This window comes from Balaenoptera ricei, chromosome 6 (assembly GCF_028023285.1).
Source record: "Balaenoptera ricei isolate mBalRic1 chromosome 6, mBalRic1.hap2, whole genome shotgun sequence".
Taxonomy (NCBI): Eukaryota; Metazoa; Chordata; class Mammalia; order Artiodactyla; family Balaenopteridae; genus Balaenoptera; species Balaenoptera ricei.
This window is the reverse complement of record NC_082644.1, coordinates 38,410,284-38,426,717: the sequence shown is the minus strand read 5'-3', so window position 1 is coordinate 38,426,717 and position 16,434 is coordinate 38,410,284. Positions and strand designations below refer to the sequence as shown.

Sequence of the window (16,434 nt, the reverse complement as noted above, 5' to 3'; positions counted from 1 at the left end):
TGATGTTTTGGTTTTTTGGCTGCGAGGCATGTGGGATCTTAGCTCCCCCACCAGGGATTGAACCCGCACCCCCTAAATTGGAAGGCGAAGTCTTAACCACTGGACCAGCAGGGAAGTCCCTAGAACATTTAATTTTATTCTAAGGAGTAAGGATAAGAAGTAGGCATTTGTCTTGGTTAGGGTCCTGGTTTATAAAAATGTCACCTTAAGTTTATATATAGTTTACAGATGAGAATATTTCAAGTCATGTAACTAACTTTCCCAGAGATGTGTTTCACAGGCGCACCAACAAGGATAGAAGCATTTTAGTTTAGTATTTTTGTTTCTTTGTTTTTTTTTTAAAGTGCATGGCAAGATAACTACTTCTGCGTAATCCTTTACAAACCAGCTGTTACAGAACAGTGGCTTAGTTAGTACACTTTTTAAGAAAGTGTTGCCCTCTGAGCTGAAATAGTACACAAACAAACATACAAACATTTAAATACACAAGATAAGCCATTTCCCCAACTTTCTAACACTAATGAACATTTTCAGTCTAAGCTAACTATGTGAAAAAATGTTAATATAACCCACAGTTGACGGAAACTTTAAAATGTATATATTTGTTTTCAAACTTATTTCAAAGACAAGTGTTAGAAGTTGGTTGAGTGTCCTATAAACTATCATTTATTATTTATAATAATCTTTTAGGCTAAAATACATAGTGGGAATAGACCAATTCCCCCTGGACCTTAAAGCACCCTGAAATCACAATTCTCTTACACCATTCCAAGTTCTACTATGAATAGATAGCCACCTATTACCAATTAAAACTATATCAGTCAGGCTAGTTATCAATCTAGTTATTTAATGACAGCATACTGACTTAACAGATAATGGTTTATTTCTCAAATTCTATCACACAAAGGTATACTATGTGTGGTGATTAGATAATTCATGAAATCTAGTCCAAAATTGCTTAGGGAGGGACTTCCCTGGTGGCACAGTGGATAAGGCTCCGCGCTCCCAATGCAGGGGGCCTGGGTTCGATCCCTGGTCAGGGAACTAGATCCCACGTGCATGCTGCAACGAAGAGTTCTCATGCCACAACTAAGGAGCTGGCGAGCCGCAACTAAGGAGCCCACCTGCCGCAACTAAGACCTAGTGCAACCAAATAAATAAATAAAAAATAAAATAAAATAAAACTGTTTCAAAATTGCTTAGGGAATTTTCACCTGCAGTCCTACCTGCAGGAAAAAAGATCAAATGAATCATCACTCCTGTCTAACACACCATCTGACAGTATAGAGGAGGGTGTGAATCAAATAAAGAGTTTATACCTATTAAAAATTGGACTACCTTGCTGGTTTAATTTTGGATGAACCCAAAAGACCAAGGTTGGGGGTCTGATATCTATTTGATGCTTATTACACAGGTTTTGTTTGTTTTTTAAATAACCGTGACACCTCTAGATGATTCCTTGGAAGAGGTGTCTGTGATCCCAAGGGAAGTCAACAGTAATAAAGCATGACTGCTTGAAGAAATAGCTAAAGTACACACCTCCTGAACAGATGGCCTTTTGGTGCCTCTGTACAGGAGATGAAATCATGATTTTTTAAATTTACAATGACATCTCATTCCACAAAAGGTTGAATTAATAAGGCAAACCACCATGCTTAATCCACAGTTTACAAGCTGATTCCTTAGGGATCCAGCAGGGGATGAAGGGAAAACTGAAAGCAGTTTTAAAAGTTGAACTAACAGTATTTTATTTCTCAGCAACTCTAGGCATACTGATTAAACATGAGATGAATAAAGGCTAAGCAAGAGAGAATATCAACCCTAAGACTAAGACACAGAGGGAGGTTGGACAAGGACTTAGATAAGTATCTTATAAAGCTACTTTCATACCCTTCTTCAGTTGCCTTTTCTGGGTAGAAAGTTTAATCTTAGTGATTAGGTAGGAGAATATCACACAGCATTCAAGTTGGAGATCTTAACCTGAATGCAAACCAGGTCCTGCCCTCAGTGACTGCCAGTGGCACCCGGAGTCCACAGCTGGCCGTGACGCAGGCACTCCAGCTGACGGGCTGCTGGCCTGGAGAAGCTTCAGAACTCCTCCGGGCCCCAGTTTCTTCTTTGTAAACAAGGGAGTTAGTTAGTTATGTCCAATGACCTGAGGCCCCTGCATCTCAAATCCCATGACTCAAAATGTATTTTAATAAAGCATCACCACCCACCTACCCTCTAGAGAGCCTCACTAAAGGTCATTAGTGTGACTTTGCCAGTCATTCGCAAGCCCGGCAAGAACCTATTTACCTTAAAATGTTAAGAACCAACTCAAGTCAAACCTGACGTCACTATTAATGTAAATTATGATTAGTCGTTTTCAGATTAACTTGATTTTTAAATCAGTTTTGTGATAGTCCTTTACCACATGCTAAATGTGTAAACTGACACGAACAACTATTGCATTTCTCTTGACTTTCTAATCTTTCCAAATTTGTAATGATGTATATATCCTTCAACATCAGCTTTCTCTTCTTTTCTTCTAGTAGCGAAGTAGGCAGTTCTCCCCACAGTACTGTGCTGCCCTCACTGTTCTGCCGCAGGCAGCCAGGGTCAGCTCTGCTTTGGCCCCTGCTGTGTCAGAAGTCTAACCCACAAAAGTCTAAGGACTATTACACAAGATTTTGCTTTGCCCACACATATTAAGCAAGGCAAGTATAGATCACAAGTATTCAAATTACAAGTCACTTAAAAGCATTTTGTACATTAATGACAAGGGTTATTATACAAGTAATCTTTTAAAAAATTATCGCACAAAACACCTTTGTGTTTAGACTTGTTTAACACCGTTGCTAGTGATGTTTGTGTTAACACTCAGTGCTCTAGGCCACTGATTGTCAGAACCAGAGGTGGGTACAGGAGGATAAGCCAAAAATCATTCAGTGCCCACCGAGGAGAAATACCAGGGGCTGGTACCCGTCACTCAGCACAGCATGTGGAGAAGAGAATGACTCCAGAGGGAACTGAGGACAAGGAGCTCTGTAAGTGCGGTGGGTCTCCTTCACGTCAGAAGTTACTTCCACGGTAGAATCCTACTGCTGCCGTACTTGAAGGAGAACCTGTGTTCTATTTCTGGTGTTGATCTTCTCATGAAATACCTATTAGCCAACAAATTTCGACAATTTTGACATCTCAATACAGACACTTCAAAAGTGTCTCAAAGACAATCTCATTTTCCTACATAGTGAATACAAACTAAAACTCCACAATAATCATCTTTAGATATTTTACTTAGTACATTTCACAGTATTCAATCCCTCATGAATATTTTGTAGTGATCTCTGTTCAATTCTGACACAAAGTATGTGATTCCAGTTTGATTCAGAGTGTATGATTCCTCTTTTCTCGCTGTTCTAGTAAATTTATTTTGCCTCCTTTCTGATTTTCAGCGTTAAGAACTAAAAAAGGAAAACAACAACAACATAATGTTCTAGTATTAAACATTTTGAGAAACCCAGCCCAGGCAGGTCCCATTGGACACAAATGTCTAGAAGCTGTGTCATAAAGAGGACTGTATCTCCCACAGTAACATTACAACATGGAAGTGCACTGCTAATCAAGGAGAAGATAGCTAAAGCATCTAAAAACTCCGTAATTGTGTGAAAGAGTGAAATAACGTCCTGTCAAATGGACAATATAAAACGTACTCTCATGGAACTTCTGACATGATCGTGAACCTTGTGGGTTGCCTGAATCTCTGTTCCCGCACCTCGGGCAGCAAGCACACTGCCTCCTAAAAGCCATTCGCAACTTAGGTCAGCTTTCGTGACGCCAAAGCTCTCATTACAGAGCTGATGTCTAGACATGGCTTCCAGCCTCCTTACTCTATCCTTTGATACACAAAGGACATAAAAAGACACATCACAAATAAAACCTAAAAGCAAGATCCTCATTTACAACTACTGCACATTAAATGGTTGACAATTTTATTAAATAAACGGCTGCCTTAAGTTCTCTAATAAAGTTGGAGCTAATGCCTCTTTCTTCTAATTCTCCCTGGAGCAAGCAGGGTCTTAAACTATCTTGATGACATAATTTTAAAATGATTTCAACTTAAAATTCTTTCTTAAAAGAGCTTACAGAACATTTAGCTTCTTTCCTTTGCCTCACTCCTCAATTTGTTTAAAGTCTTAGCAGGTACAAGGTCAAATCCTTATAAGGACGCCTGGGTATAAGGGATGAACGATCCCAAGGCTTCACTGCAAAGTCACACATCTAACTTGTATCTGTTTAAAATTCTGACTCCTAATGTGTTCATCTTTTGCATTAAAGAAAAAATTACCTAAAGAGTCTATGAAAATAATTTAAAAATCAACTTGAGACTTCCAATTTCAGAAACCCCAAACAACCAACTGTAGTGAGTGACATGCTGGATAAAATATGAAAGACATTTTTTAAGGATGCATTGTTGAATCAAACAACTTTCTACCAAACAACTGGCCAGAACACTTCAAAAATTATCAATGATACAAATGATAAAGACAGAAGGTTCTGTCACTAAGAACACTTAAGTTAAAAGACACTAAGTACAATGCTAAATGCAGTGTATGATCCTGGATTAGATCTTGGACCAGAAAAGGGATATTAGTTGGACAATTCAAGAAATTTGAATAATGTCTATAGATAATAGCATTATATCAGTATTAATTTCTTCATTTTGATAACTGTACTGTAGTTACATAAGATGTTAACATTTGGGGGACCTGGATGGAGGATATATGGAAATTCTTACTAGTTTTTTTTTTTTTTTAAGTCTAAATTATTTCAAGATGAAAAGTGAAAAAAAATTTTAATTAAATAAAACATTAAAATGCATTGCCTATGAATGACACTAAAAGGAGGAATCTGTGAGGCCAAAACTGAAGTGGAAGTGTCAACTCCTGAAGGTAATAAGCATCAATGCCAGCTTTTGCCCTGAGGACTTCTGCTGAAGCCTGAAGACTCTGGGCTTCTCCCTTCACAGCTTCAAAAGGTGCAGGAGGACAGGCCCTAAAGACAAGGGCTCCCCTCAAGGTGGGGAGTCAAGAAGGGGATGCCTATATAAAGCTGAAACCCCAAAGGTTCACATCCTTGGCTTAAAGGTAATAGGAAATAAACTTGCAATGAAAGGGGGACAGCAAGAAAGCCTAGTGTGTGGAGTCGGGGATTCTTAACTGCATGAGATGACTGTACAGGTATATACTTTGAACTCACATTTTTTCCATGTGGTCCAAAAAAAAAAAAACCCTGAAGATGACAATCTACTTTACTGAAGGGGTTGTGAGTTTGTAGTACCCTCCTTGAGACTGGCAGAGGCAAGCGACCGTCTCTAATCCAATACAACTGACTCAGTCCTCAAAGACTTCCCACAGGTAGAGTTCCAAGGAAAGCAGTAGCTCACAGTTAAGAAGCACAAAACACAACAAGGAAACAAGGGGTCGAGGAGAGCCTGCAGAAACAAAATAGAAACACCCACAAAGTTTTCAGATATTGCAATTGGAAAATATGAAATATGAAACAACCCTGATATAGTTAGAGAAATAAAAGGTGTTTGAAAACATGAGCAAGGAATAAGGGCCCATAAAGAATGGCCAAGTATAAAGTTTAGAAATGAAAAGTTAAAGAACAGATAAGGCATAGCTGCAGGAAAAATTTTTGAACTGGAAGATATTTCTGAGGCAATAATTCTCAACACAGATCAGAAAGGCAGAAATGCGAAATATGAAAAAGAGGGTAAAAGACACGAATAGACTGAGAAGAACTAATATACTTCTAATCTGAATTCAAGAAGGAATCAAAAATGACAAAGAGATGTTGGCTGGGATTTTCTAGAGGAACTCAACTTGCCACATATGTTTTTTTAAAAAGCTGTTAAGAGTAATGTGGTACACTGCAAATCAAGAGACAAACCAATGGAACAAAAATAGAAAATCCAGAAATTAGGACCAAGTACATATAAAAATTTAGTGTATGATGATGGTAGCACCTCAGATCACTAACTCTGAGGCGGTGAATTAAGATGGTGTTGGGCCAATTGTAAACATCTTTGGAAAACGAAAATTGGACCCACACCTTGTGCCATTCACCTGAATACATCTGAAATGATTCAAATGAATCAAGAGATCGAAATGTAAAATATGAAAGCAGAGGAGGATTCTGGAAAGATGGTAGAAACAGTGGTGTAGTTTTTGAACCTCTCAGAGTCCCTACATAAAGCAACTAAATTTAAAAACTCAAAAACTGGAGAACATTTAGAACAAAACTAGATGACAAGGAGTCCCGCAGACCCCCAAAATACAAGCGGTTAAAAACAAACCATGGACAGCGACCCATATGATCGGGGCATTGAAAGAAAACAGGGAAGCAATGGAGCATCAGATGGACCTGAGAACAACAGAACCCCTAACAGCCAACAGGTTTACACCAGAAAGTACCTGGGCCAGTGGGAGAACTGCAGCTGGAAGTGGCAGTGTTTCTGCTACTACCATAGCAAGTGACCACAGAGTGTCCATGGTAAGACAAAGGAGCTGGTGGAGGCTCCCTCTGAAACTGGCTCCTTTCTGGGTCCTTCCTAGGTAGAGCCCCTCACAGAGAAAAAAGCACTGAGTGGAGTGAAGCAGTGGCTGAGCAGGACAGGGACAAAAGAACCAAAAGGTTCAGATGAAAGTGGGGAAGACCCCACTAGCCAAAGAAGATGGGACAATGTGAACTTCAAAAAGGATAATAAATGCAACTGAGTGAAACCTGTCAAAAAGGTTTAAATCCTCAAGTTTATATTTTTTAAATGGTCACCTTCAGAAGATGAGAGGAAATAATTCCTTACTGTGAAAATTGGTAAATTTCACAGTAAATTACCAATGCTTAGGAGAAGCATTTATCCTGCCTATGCTATATGAACAATACCACTGACATCTGTTTATAAAATATTCCAATTAACAAATGAAATAGGAAGAGTTGAATTAAAATACCACCTAGATATCAGCTGGTGATCTGCAGGAAATAGGGAGGAAAGAAGAATACACTACACCAAACCATGAATACACAATCAACACTATCCAGATTGTGGGAAATTCCAGGTCAAACAGCTATGGCTCTTCAACAGACTGTAAACAAAAAAAGAGAAAGGAATGGAGGGGGAACCTGGAGACTCAGAGACTTAAGACATATCAAATTTAAGAAAACGGGCAAGACTAAACTATGGTGTCCAGGGATGCCCACTTGAGTGATAAACCCATAAAGAAATTCAAGCAAATGCCGACTGGAAAGGTCAGGATAGGCATTTCTAGTACAGGGAGGGGAGGTGCTGGGACAGGACGAGCAACAGAGAAGGAGCCTCATGAGGGCCCCCCAAGTTCTGTTTCTTGACCAGCAAGGCAGGGGGCAGTTACAACGTGTTTACCTTCTAAAAACTCACTTGTTATGTGTGGTTTTGTGAATCTGTTTTATTTCATAATGGAACCAAAAAAATTTGAAAGCATACTGAACAAAACCATGGGTGAATTCCTTTCAAGTCTAGATGAGAAAACTGTGACTCAATATCTAGAGGCAATAAAAGAAAAGACAAAAATTTTTGAAACTTTCACATGGCAAAAAACCATAAGCAAAACCAAGACACACTGCCAGGCAGTATTTGCAACTTAAATCACAGATAAAGGCCAACCTCCCCAGCATATAGAGAGCTCTTAAAAACAGAAAGAAACACCAAGAGCCTGATGGAAAAACGAATTTCAAAAAAGGAAACCTTGAGTCCACAGTGATACTAAAACAAGGGGGGAAGACACAGAGAGAGAGAGAGAGTGTGTGTGTGTGTGTGTGTGTGTGTGTGTGCGCTCACATGTGTACACGTCAGGGGTGAGGGGGTCCTTAAAGAACGGCAGTTAATAAATGTGAGGAGTTATCATTTAGACAACGGTTTTCAATGGATGGCAAAGCCACACTATTTCAAAGCATCCCCCTCTAGACGATGTATTACACACAGAATATGGACCTTTGCAACGGAGAGACCTGGTGGGCACCACCTTAACCAAGGATCAACCTGCCATTCCGTGCCTCCTGGTGGGGAACCAGAGGAACACAACCGCACCTATAAAATGTTCAACCTGAATCCAGTCACAAGGGGCAGACAGATCCAGAATCTGATCATCCTGCTGGCCTGGACTCCTCAAGAATTCAAAATAACAATAACACGAAGTGCTACTATAAACAGCTGCCTGGAAGCTCTGTGCGTGTATCGGGGCTTTTCAACTGGTGCTGTGGAGTAACGAAGCAGTGAACTACCATTTTGTTGGGAAATCCCTAAATGTCACCGAACACAAATCCTCACTGATTCCTGAGGGCTTGAGCCCCACATCATATATGCAGACTTTCTGACACGTCTTCGTCGTGGCCTTTTCAACCCTTCACCTCCCTCCACTGCCCCTACACTCGAAGGCTTCTGAAGAAAACAAAGTCTTCTAATGATGGATCGTTTACACTATTATTGTTGGGCTTCGGTGTACAGTCACTGCAAAAGTGAACGACCACAAAGCAGAAATGAAAGGCGACCCCACCCACCACCGTTAATTACCATTTCCGTTTCTGTCATTCCCCGCAAGGGCTGCCTGCTTGTCTGTTTCAGATTCTGCCTCATTTTCATCCATGTTGTAGTCATCATCTGCTCCCAGTTTTTGCTGGTTTCTCCCTATAAAATTAGCAGAGCCATAAAACATAAGCTACATCATTTCTCTCTCGATGCCATGGGAACACCAGAGCCCAGGTACTGGGGTTATCCCAATCCTGGTTTAACAATCAGATCTTTTTGCTTCCTCTCAGGAAATGACAGGGACGCACGTGCTTGCTTCCAGTGCGAATACCATGCAGGCGTTCTCTGCTTATGTATGCCCCACTCCAATTCTGAATCTATACAAAATATGGCCCTAAATAAAGGGCTATATTCCAGGCTGGAAACGGGGTAACTAGCTCACCAAACCAAAATCCCAGTTTTTTAAAGAGACAATCAACTCAAGGTTAAAGGACGGCACCACTGTTTTCGGAAACTACGGGTGGCTGGTTAATGGCAGCCGTCTCCTTAGAATGGCTCATTGCCCCGAGAGAAGGAAACGGAGTGGCTACTGTGAGCCAAAGGATAAAATTTTCACAGAATTAGACCATTCATCACCGCATTCATCCCTGGAGAGAACAGCAACCAGAAAAGAAGATCGGGACAGAATGCATTCAAGAAACATACTCACAGGGTTTAATGTAAACATTTTATATCTGTATATAGGTAGGTAAATAAAATCTTTTGTTAAAAAAGTGTGCCTGGAAAAGGCAGCTCTAGTTCTATTTCCCTGCACTCACTGCCTGAAGTGGAAACAAAGGCCAGGCCTGCGTTTCCTGTAGCTTTATCCTACTAATCAGACCGTTACAGCTGACCCAGGACAAGGTGTGACACACAGCCCCAGCAGTATCTCAGGCCCACTGGTAGCGGTTGCACTTGATGACCAGCTACTGAATGGTCTGAAACTTGAATGCCAATCTGATCAGCCACCACAGTTTCCCTTTTTCTTTTTTTCCCCCAATTCTTTAACTGAAAACTTGTGAGAACACAGTTGTCAGAAGCTTGAGTGAAAATTAAGATTTAAATGGAATCAGGGTAACTTCTGCAAATAAGTACATTCCCCAACTTCTGTCACTTGATCAGGCTCAGAACACAGGTGTCTTCTGTCTAAGCACTCCTGGCTTAGCTAGGATTGAAATTTTCCCCATCTTTCAGGGACCAAAATACACCCCAGAATATTCTGCTAATCTCAGTTTCCCACACTTTTCTTTAAAAAAGAGAAAAGTCAACCAAACCAGAAAGGTGGGATTCCCACGTCACTTTTCTGCAAGGCTCAAACATGCGTGAAACTCCATCTAGCCAATCCTTCCGTCCCTCCTTCCTCCATCTGCTTGCCAGGCACTGCTGGTGAAACCGCATGCGGAAGTGGAGCAACAAAGATGAGGCGCGGGGTCCACCTGGCAGGAGACCTATGTGTACTCGACGCTCAGCTCCCATCCCAAGGTCTTCCACCTGGAAAGCCCCCTAGGCTCCCTGTGAATATTATTTCTAAAAGTTCCAAGTGCTGGGAGTGACGGCTCTTCTGTCCTGCCTCCTGCTGGATAGCGCGTACAAAACAAACAAAACGAACCACCACCAAACGGTGACCTGCTGTTTGGTAATCCTCATGGCTGCCCATCCTGCGTCAGGAAGGAGACTGAGGAGGCTGGTGCCAGGTACACAATCTCACCCACCTTCCTCGTCAGCCTCCTGCTCCTCCTCTTGCCCGTCGGGGATGACGAGCTGGTCCCGCTCAGGGCCCTCCATCTCCTGATTCTCCTGGCTTGCCAACAGGGCAGCTGGCACCTGTGGGGTGTGGCCCACTTCTCCGGGTTCTACATGGCCTCTTCCGCCCACACGTCTGTCTTCTTCCACATTCTGCTCTCGCCCTGGCTCCTTCGGCAGCCCCAGGCCGTCCCTCTGAAGCTCCTCCTTGCTGGCGACCTGCATCTCCTTGGTTCCCTCTGTGCACAGAACATAGTTAGCTGTGACCTCACTAGCAATTAATTAAGACAAAACCAGAAACCCTCGTACCACTCAATTCCCAGAGCCTTCCCAAGGGCTGTGGACTGACGGGGCAGGTGGATCATTTCTTTTGTGGCCTCAGCAGACTCCAGGCCTCTCTATGCCCGCAGCTCATCTTCAGAACCACCAGGAAGAGGAAATGGCTTAGAAAAAAAATTCAGACTAAGTTATCTGGCTCACAGAGACACCCTGCAAGTGGAGGAGGCTGCACTGCTGAGGTTATCTGAGCGTCCTGTTTAAGACGAGTGCTTGGGAGCCAACGACAGCTGCCTAGGACTCAGCCACGTCCCCTTAATCCCACAGTCCCACCACTGTCCTGAATAAAGGCTCTGCCTGGACCTTCCTTTACAGAGCTGCCAAAGAACTAGGCACTTAGTTTACAATGTGAGACATCAGCAAGGCAGAGAAAAAGCCCGTGGCCCCAAGTCCAGGTGCCAGAGAGACACTCACCTGCCACCTGCAGCCCCGTCACTGAGTCCCCACCGGCTGCCAGCAGCACACTCTGCCCTGTGTATTTGTGTGGAGTGGAGGGCATGACCCACTGCTATGCTTTCTATTGGCAAGGGACCCTGAAGAGGGCTTAAAACATGTCATTGCCAAGCTTCACTTACCTTTCTCGCCTTGTTTCTTCAAATCCAAAGCCGCCTCAGAACTGGGGACTGGTGTCTGGGGCTCGCTGTTGCTGGGCATGTTCCCTCTTGCTTGTGGCACCTCTGCCTGGGGCAGGCCTGCTTCCTGCGGCCTAGGCTGGGGCTCACTGGGGGCTCGGAGCTGAAACAGGACCACAGGCAGCCAGGGGCTCCATGACCATAAACCTTCAACAACGCTGAGCAATGCAATGGACCACTACGTCCTTCTGATGAATAAGAACATGGAAACCCTGAGAAATGCCACACTCTACCCAGGTCATGCCCTACCACCTGGCATAAAGCAGAAGATCTGAGGCTGGGTCCACATCTCCCAGAGAAACCTTTTAATAATGTATTAACAAGTAAGCAGAAGATCAATAAGGAAAGAGAAGACTTGAACAACATGACAAACCACCTGAACAGACATCTACAGAGCACCCAACCCAACTAGAGCAAAATACACATTCTTCTCAAGTGCACACTGACTATTCTCCAGGACAGACAGATGCTAGGACACAAAACAAACCTCAACAGATTTTAAATGTTGAAATCATACAATGTATGGTCTCTGGTCACAATGGAATGAAATTATAAATCAATAACAGGAATGAAATTTTTTGAGAAATTCACAAATATGTGGCAATTAGATAACATACTCCTAAATAACCAATGGGCCAAAGAAATCACAAGGAAAATTAGAAAATACCTTGAGAAAAATTAAAAACACAACACATCAAACTTCTGGAAGGCAGTTAAAGCAGTACTAAGGGGACATTTACAGGCCTATCTCAAGAAAAAAGATCTCAAATTAATAACCTAATCTCTCACCTTAAGTACTTGAAAAAAGAGAGCAAACTAAACCTAAAGCAAGGAAGGACATAATAAAGATTAGATCAGGAACTAATGACATATGGAAAAGAAAATAAAATCAATGAAACCAAAAGTTAGTTCTTTGAAAGATGAAAAAAATTGACAATGCTTTAGCTAGATGAACTGAGAATTAAAAAAACTCAAATTACTAAAATCAAAAATGAAAGAGGATAACACTACCAACCTTACACAAATAAAAAAGTTTTATTATAAGGAAATACTAAGAACAATTGTTTGCCAACAAGTTTGCTAACTTAGCTGAAACAGACAAGTTCCTAGGAAGACACACACTACCAAAGCTGATTCAAGAAGAAGTAGAAAATTGGAGCAGACTTATAACAAGAGACTGAAGTAGTAATTTAAAAATCCCCGCCCCCCAAAAGCCCAGTTCCAGATGGCTTCACTGGTGAATTCTACCAAACATTTAATTCTAAATCTTCACAAACTCTTCCAAAAAACAGAAGAGGAAGGACTACTTCCCAACTCATTCTATGAGCCCAGTAATTACCCTGATACCAAAGCCAGAGAAAGACATTACAAAAAAATAAAACTATAGACCTAATATGAATATAGACCCCCAAATCATCAACAAAATACTAGCAAATCAAATCAAGCAACATACAAAAGGATTATACACCATGGCCAAGTAGGATTTCTCCCAGCAATGCAAGGTTAGTTTAACATCTAAAAATCAATTAATGTAATACCATGTCAATAGCATAAAGGACAAAAACACATCATCTCAATGCAGAAAAAACACTGGCAAAATCCAACAGCTCTTCTTGATAAAAACACTCAACAAATTAAGAACAGAGGGGAACTACCTCAACTTGATAATGTGCACCTATGAAAAATATACAGGCATACCTTGAAGACATCACAGGTTTGGTTCCAGACCACTGCAATAAAGTGAATATCGCAATAAAGCGAGTAACGCCAATTTTTTGGTTTCCCAGTGCATATAAAAGTTATGTTTACATTATACTGTAGTCTATTAAGTATGCAATAGCATTATGTCCAAAAAATGTACTACCTTAATTAAAAAATACTTTATTGCTTAAAAAAGGCCAAAACAATTACAACAGTAACATCAAAGACCCCTGATCACAGATTACTGTAACAAACGTAATAATGAAAAAGTTTGAAATATAGTGAGAATTACCAAAATGTGACACAGAGACATGAAGTGAGCAAACCGGAAAAAATGGAGCCAATATTTGCTCAACACAGGGTTACCACAATCCTTCAATTTGTAAAAAAACACAAATATCTGTGAAGCACAATAAAATGAGGAATGCCTGCACAGCTAACATCAGACTTAATGGTGAAAGACTTAATGCTTTCCCTCTGTGATCAAGAACAAGGCAAAGATGTCTATCCTCACCACTTCTATTTAACATTATACTGGAGGTTCTAGCCAGGGATATTAAGCAATAAGAAGAAATAAAAGGCATCCAGATCAGAAAGGAAGATGTAAAACTATTTTTAGATGACATAATCTTAATACAGAAAATCCTAAGGAATCAAAAAAAAATACTATTCAAACTAATAAACAAGTTCAGCAAGGTTGAAAGATACAAGATCAATATAAAAAATGAATTGTATTTCTACACACTAGCAATAAGCAGTTCGAAAATGAAATTAAGAAAACAATTCCATTTATAATAGCATCAAAAAATACTTAGAAATAAATTGAACAAAAGAAGTGCAAGACTTCTGAAAATTACAAAATTTTATTGAAAAAGACTTTTAAAGGACTTAAGTGGAAAGACATCCCACATTCACACAACAGAAGACTAGATGTTGTTAAGATGGCAACATTTCCCAAACTGACGTACAGACTGAATGTAATCTCTGTCAGAATCCCACCTGGCTTTGTTGAAGACATTGACAAGCGGATCCAAAAATTCATACAGAAAGTCAACCAGTGCAGAATAGCCAAAACAATCTTGACAAAGAAGAACAAAGTTGGAGCAGTTAAAGCTGCTGATTTCAAAGCTTACTACAAAGATACAGTAATCAAGACTGTGTAGTATGGACATAAGGACAGAAAAAGAGATCAATGGAACAGAACCGAGAGTCTAAAAATAAACCCTCATATTTACAGTAAACTGATTTTTTGACAAGGATGCCAAGGCAACTCAGTGGGGAAAAGAATAGTTATTTATTTTCAACAAATGGTGTTGAGACAACTGGATATCCGCATGCAAAATAATAAAGTTGGACTATTAGCTCACACCATATACAAAAACTAAATTAACTCAAAATGAATCATACGACTAAATGTAAGAACTAAATACTAACGACTATAAAAGTCTCAGAAGAAAATACAGGAATAAATCTTCAGGATGCTGGATTAGGCAAAGCGGTTTTAGACATGATACCAATAGAACAAGCAACAGAAGAAAAAATAAACTAGACATAATGAAAATTTAAAACTTTTTTGTGCTTCAATGAACACTATCAAGAAAGTGAAAAGACAACTCAAAGAATGGGAAAAAATATGTGCAAATCATATATCCAATATCTTCATATGAATATATAAAGAACTCTTACAACTAAATAATAAAAATAACTCAATTTCAAAATGGACAAAGGATACAAATAGACATTTCTCCAAAGAGGATATACCAACAGCCAATACAGCACATGAAAAGATGCTCAAAATCATCAGTTATTAGGGAAATGCAAATCAAAACCACAATGAGATACCACTGCACACCTACTAGGATGGTTATAGTGAAAAAGACAGATAATAACAAGAGTTGGCAAGGATGTAGAGAAACTGGTACCCTCATAAACTGCTGGTAGGAATATAAAAGAGTATGATCACTTTCAGAAACAGTATGGCAGTTTCTCAATACATTAAGGAGAGTTGAGTTACCATACGACCCAGCAATCCTACTCCTAGGTATACAGTATACCTAAGAGAAATGAAAGCTTATGTTCACACAAAAATGTGTGTGCATGAATGTTCACAGCAGCATTATTCACAGTAGCCAAGAAGTGGAAATAACCCAAATGCCCATCAACTGACAAATGAATAAACAAAATGTGGTACAGTCATACAATGGAATATTATTCATCCATAAAAAGGAAGTACTCATACATGCTACAACATGGATGAATCCTGAAAGCATTATGCTATGTGAAAACCAGTATGATTCCATTGATAGGAAATACCCAGATAAGGCAAATCTGCAGAGAAAATAGATCAGAGGTTGTCTCAGGCTCCAGAGACTGGGAGTAAAAGGGGAGTGAGCTAATGGGTATGGGATTTCTTTTGGGGTAATGAAAATGTTCTAAAATCGACTGTGATGATGACTGCACAACTTTGTGAATATACTAAAACCCCCTGAGTTATAAATATTATATAGGTGAACTATATGGTAGGTGAATTATATCTCAATAAAAGTGCTGCATTTAAAACAAACCAAGATCCCCAGAAGGCTGTGAGCAGCATTTTCATGGGCTGTGCTTTCACAAGAGGCAGCTTGATAGCACGGGCTCTGATCAGCTCCATCACTGACCGGGTACTGTGACCTTGGGACAGTTTCTAACCGCCTCCATGGGCCTCAGAGCCCTCCAAACAAGAAAACAACAACAACAACTCCCTCCCAGGGTGGCTGTGAGCTTTAAATGAAGCAATCGCCTTACGGCCCGGAGCACAGGGACCAGGCCTGGAGGCCAGCATGCTTGGCCAGAGACCCTGCATCCCGGGATCAGGCTGTTGTGTGTCAGGGACCTAGAGCGAGTCAGAGAGCACATGAAGGAAGAAGATGCCTGAAGAGAGGGTAGGAAGACCTCCGGGAGATCCTCGGCAGAAAAAAGCCAGGATTACCTGCTGGCTTTGGTCCTTTTGTTCACTCAGGTCTCTGGAAGCTACAGCCTCATTTCCCTTTTTGGTGACTTCTTCTATTCGCTCTTCACACTGCTCCTTCACCTCTTTCATCTGACTGATGCACTGGTTCCTGTGAAGGTGAAAGCAAGCAAATGAAAGGACAGCTATTTAGAGATGCGTCTATACAGCAAGTCTGCCCCTGCTGTGACAGTGAAATCCACTTCCCAGTGAGACACAGCTCGTCTCTTTCCTGCTTCCCGCACTTTATCTGAAGAGGACACGGGCAGGGCAACAAATGTGTTTTCAGTTATTAAATGACAAGGAAACAGGAGTTAATTGAAAGTTACAAAAAAATATGTCATGTTGTTGTAAAATAAGTGAACTTCACTGGTTAGAAAGAACAAATTTTTAAAATATAATCTGTGGCATAATAAAAAAAAAAAAGGTGGTCTTTGTCCCCAACT

General features: G+C 40.7%; 1 protein-coding gene across 2 annotated transcripts in view; it reads right to left on the bottom strand.

Moving 5' to 3' along the window:
- Positions 1 to 865: 865 nt before the first annotated feature.
- The window catches only part of GOLM1 (golgi membrane protein 1), a 57,960-nt gene continuing 42,391 nt past the window's right edge, over positions 866 to 16,434 (bottom strand). The window contains exons 6-10 of one of the 2 annotated variants that reach the window (XM_059924501.1): positions 15,971 to 16,100; positions 11,242 to 11,401; positions 10,300 to 10,569; positions 8,594 to 8,707; positions 866 to 3,146 (exon numbers count right to left, since the gene is read on the bottom strand). In XM_059924501.1, the coding sequence (XP_059780484.1) occupies positions 3,136 to 3,146; positions 8,594 to 8,707; positions 10,300 to 10,569; positions 11,242 to 11,401; positions 15,971 to 16,100 (685 nt within the window). In that variant the 3' untranslated portion in view covers positions 866 to 3,135. Of the gene's footprint in view, positions 3,147 to 3,172; positions 3,447 to 8,593; positions 8,708 to 10,299; positions 10,570 to 11,241; positions 11,402 to 15,970; positions 16,101 to 16,434 lie in introns of those variants that run through there. The other variant, XM_059924500.1, reaches the window with a different exon arrangement.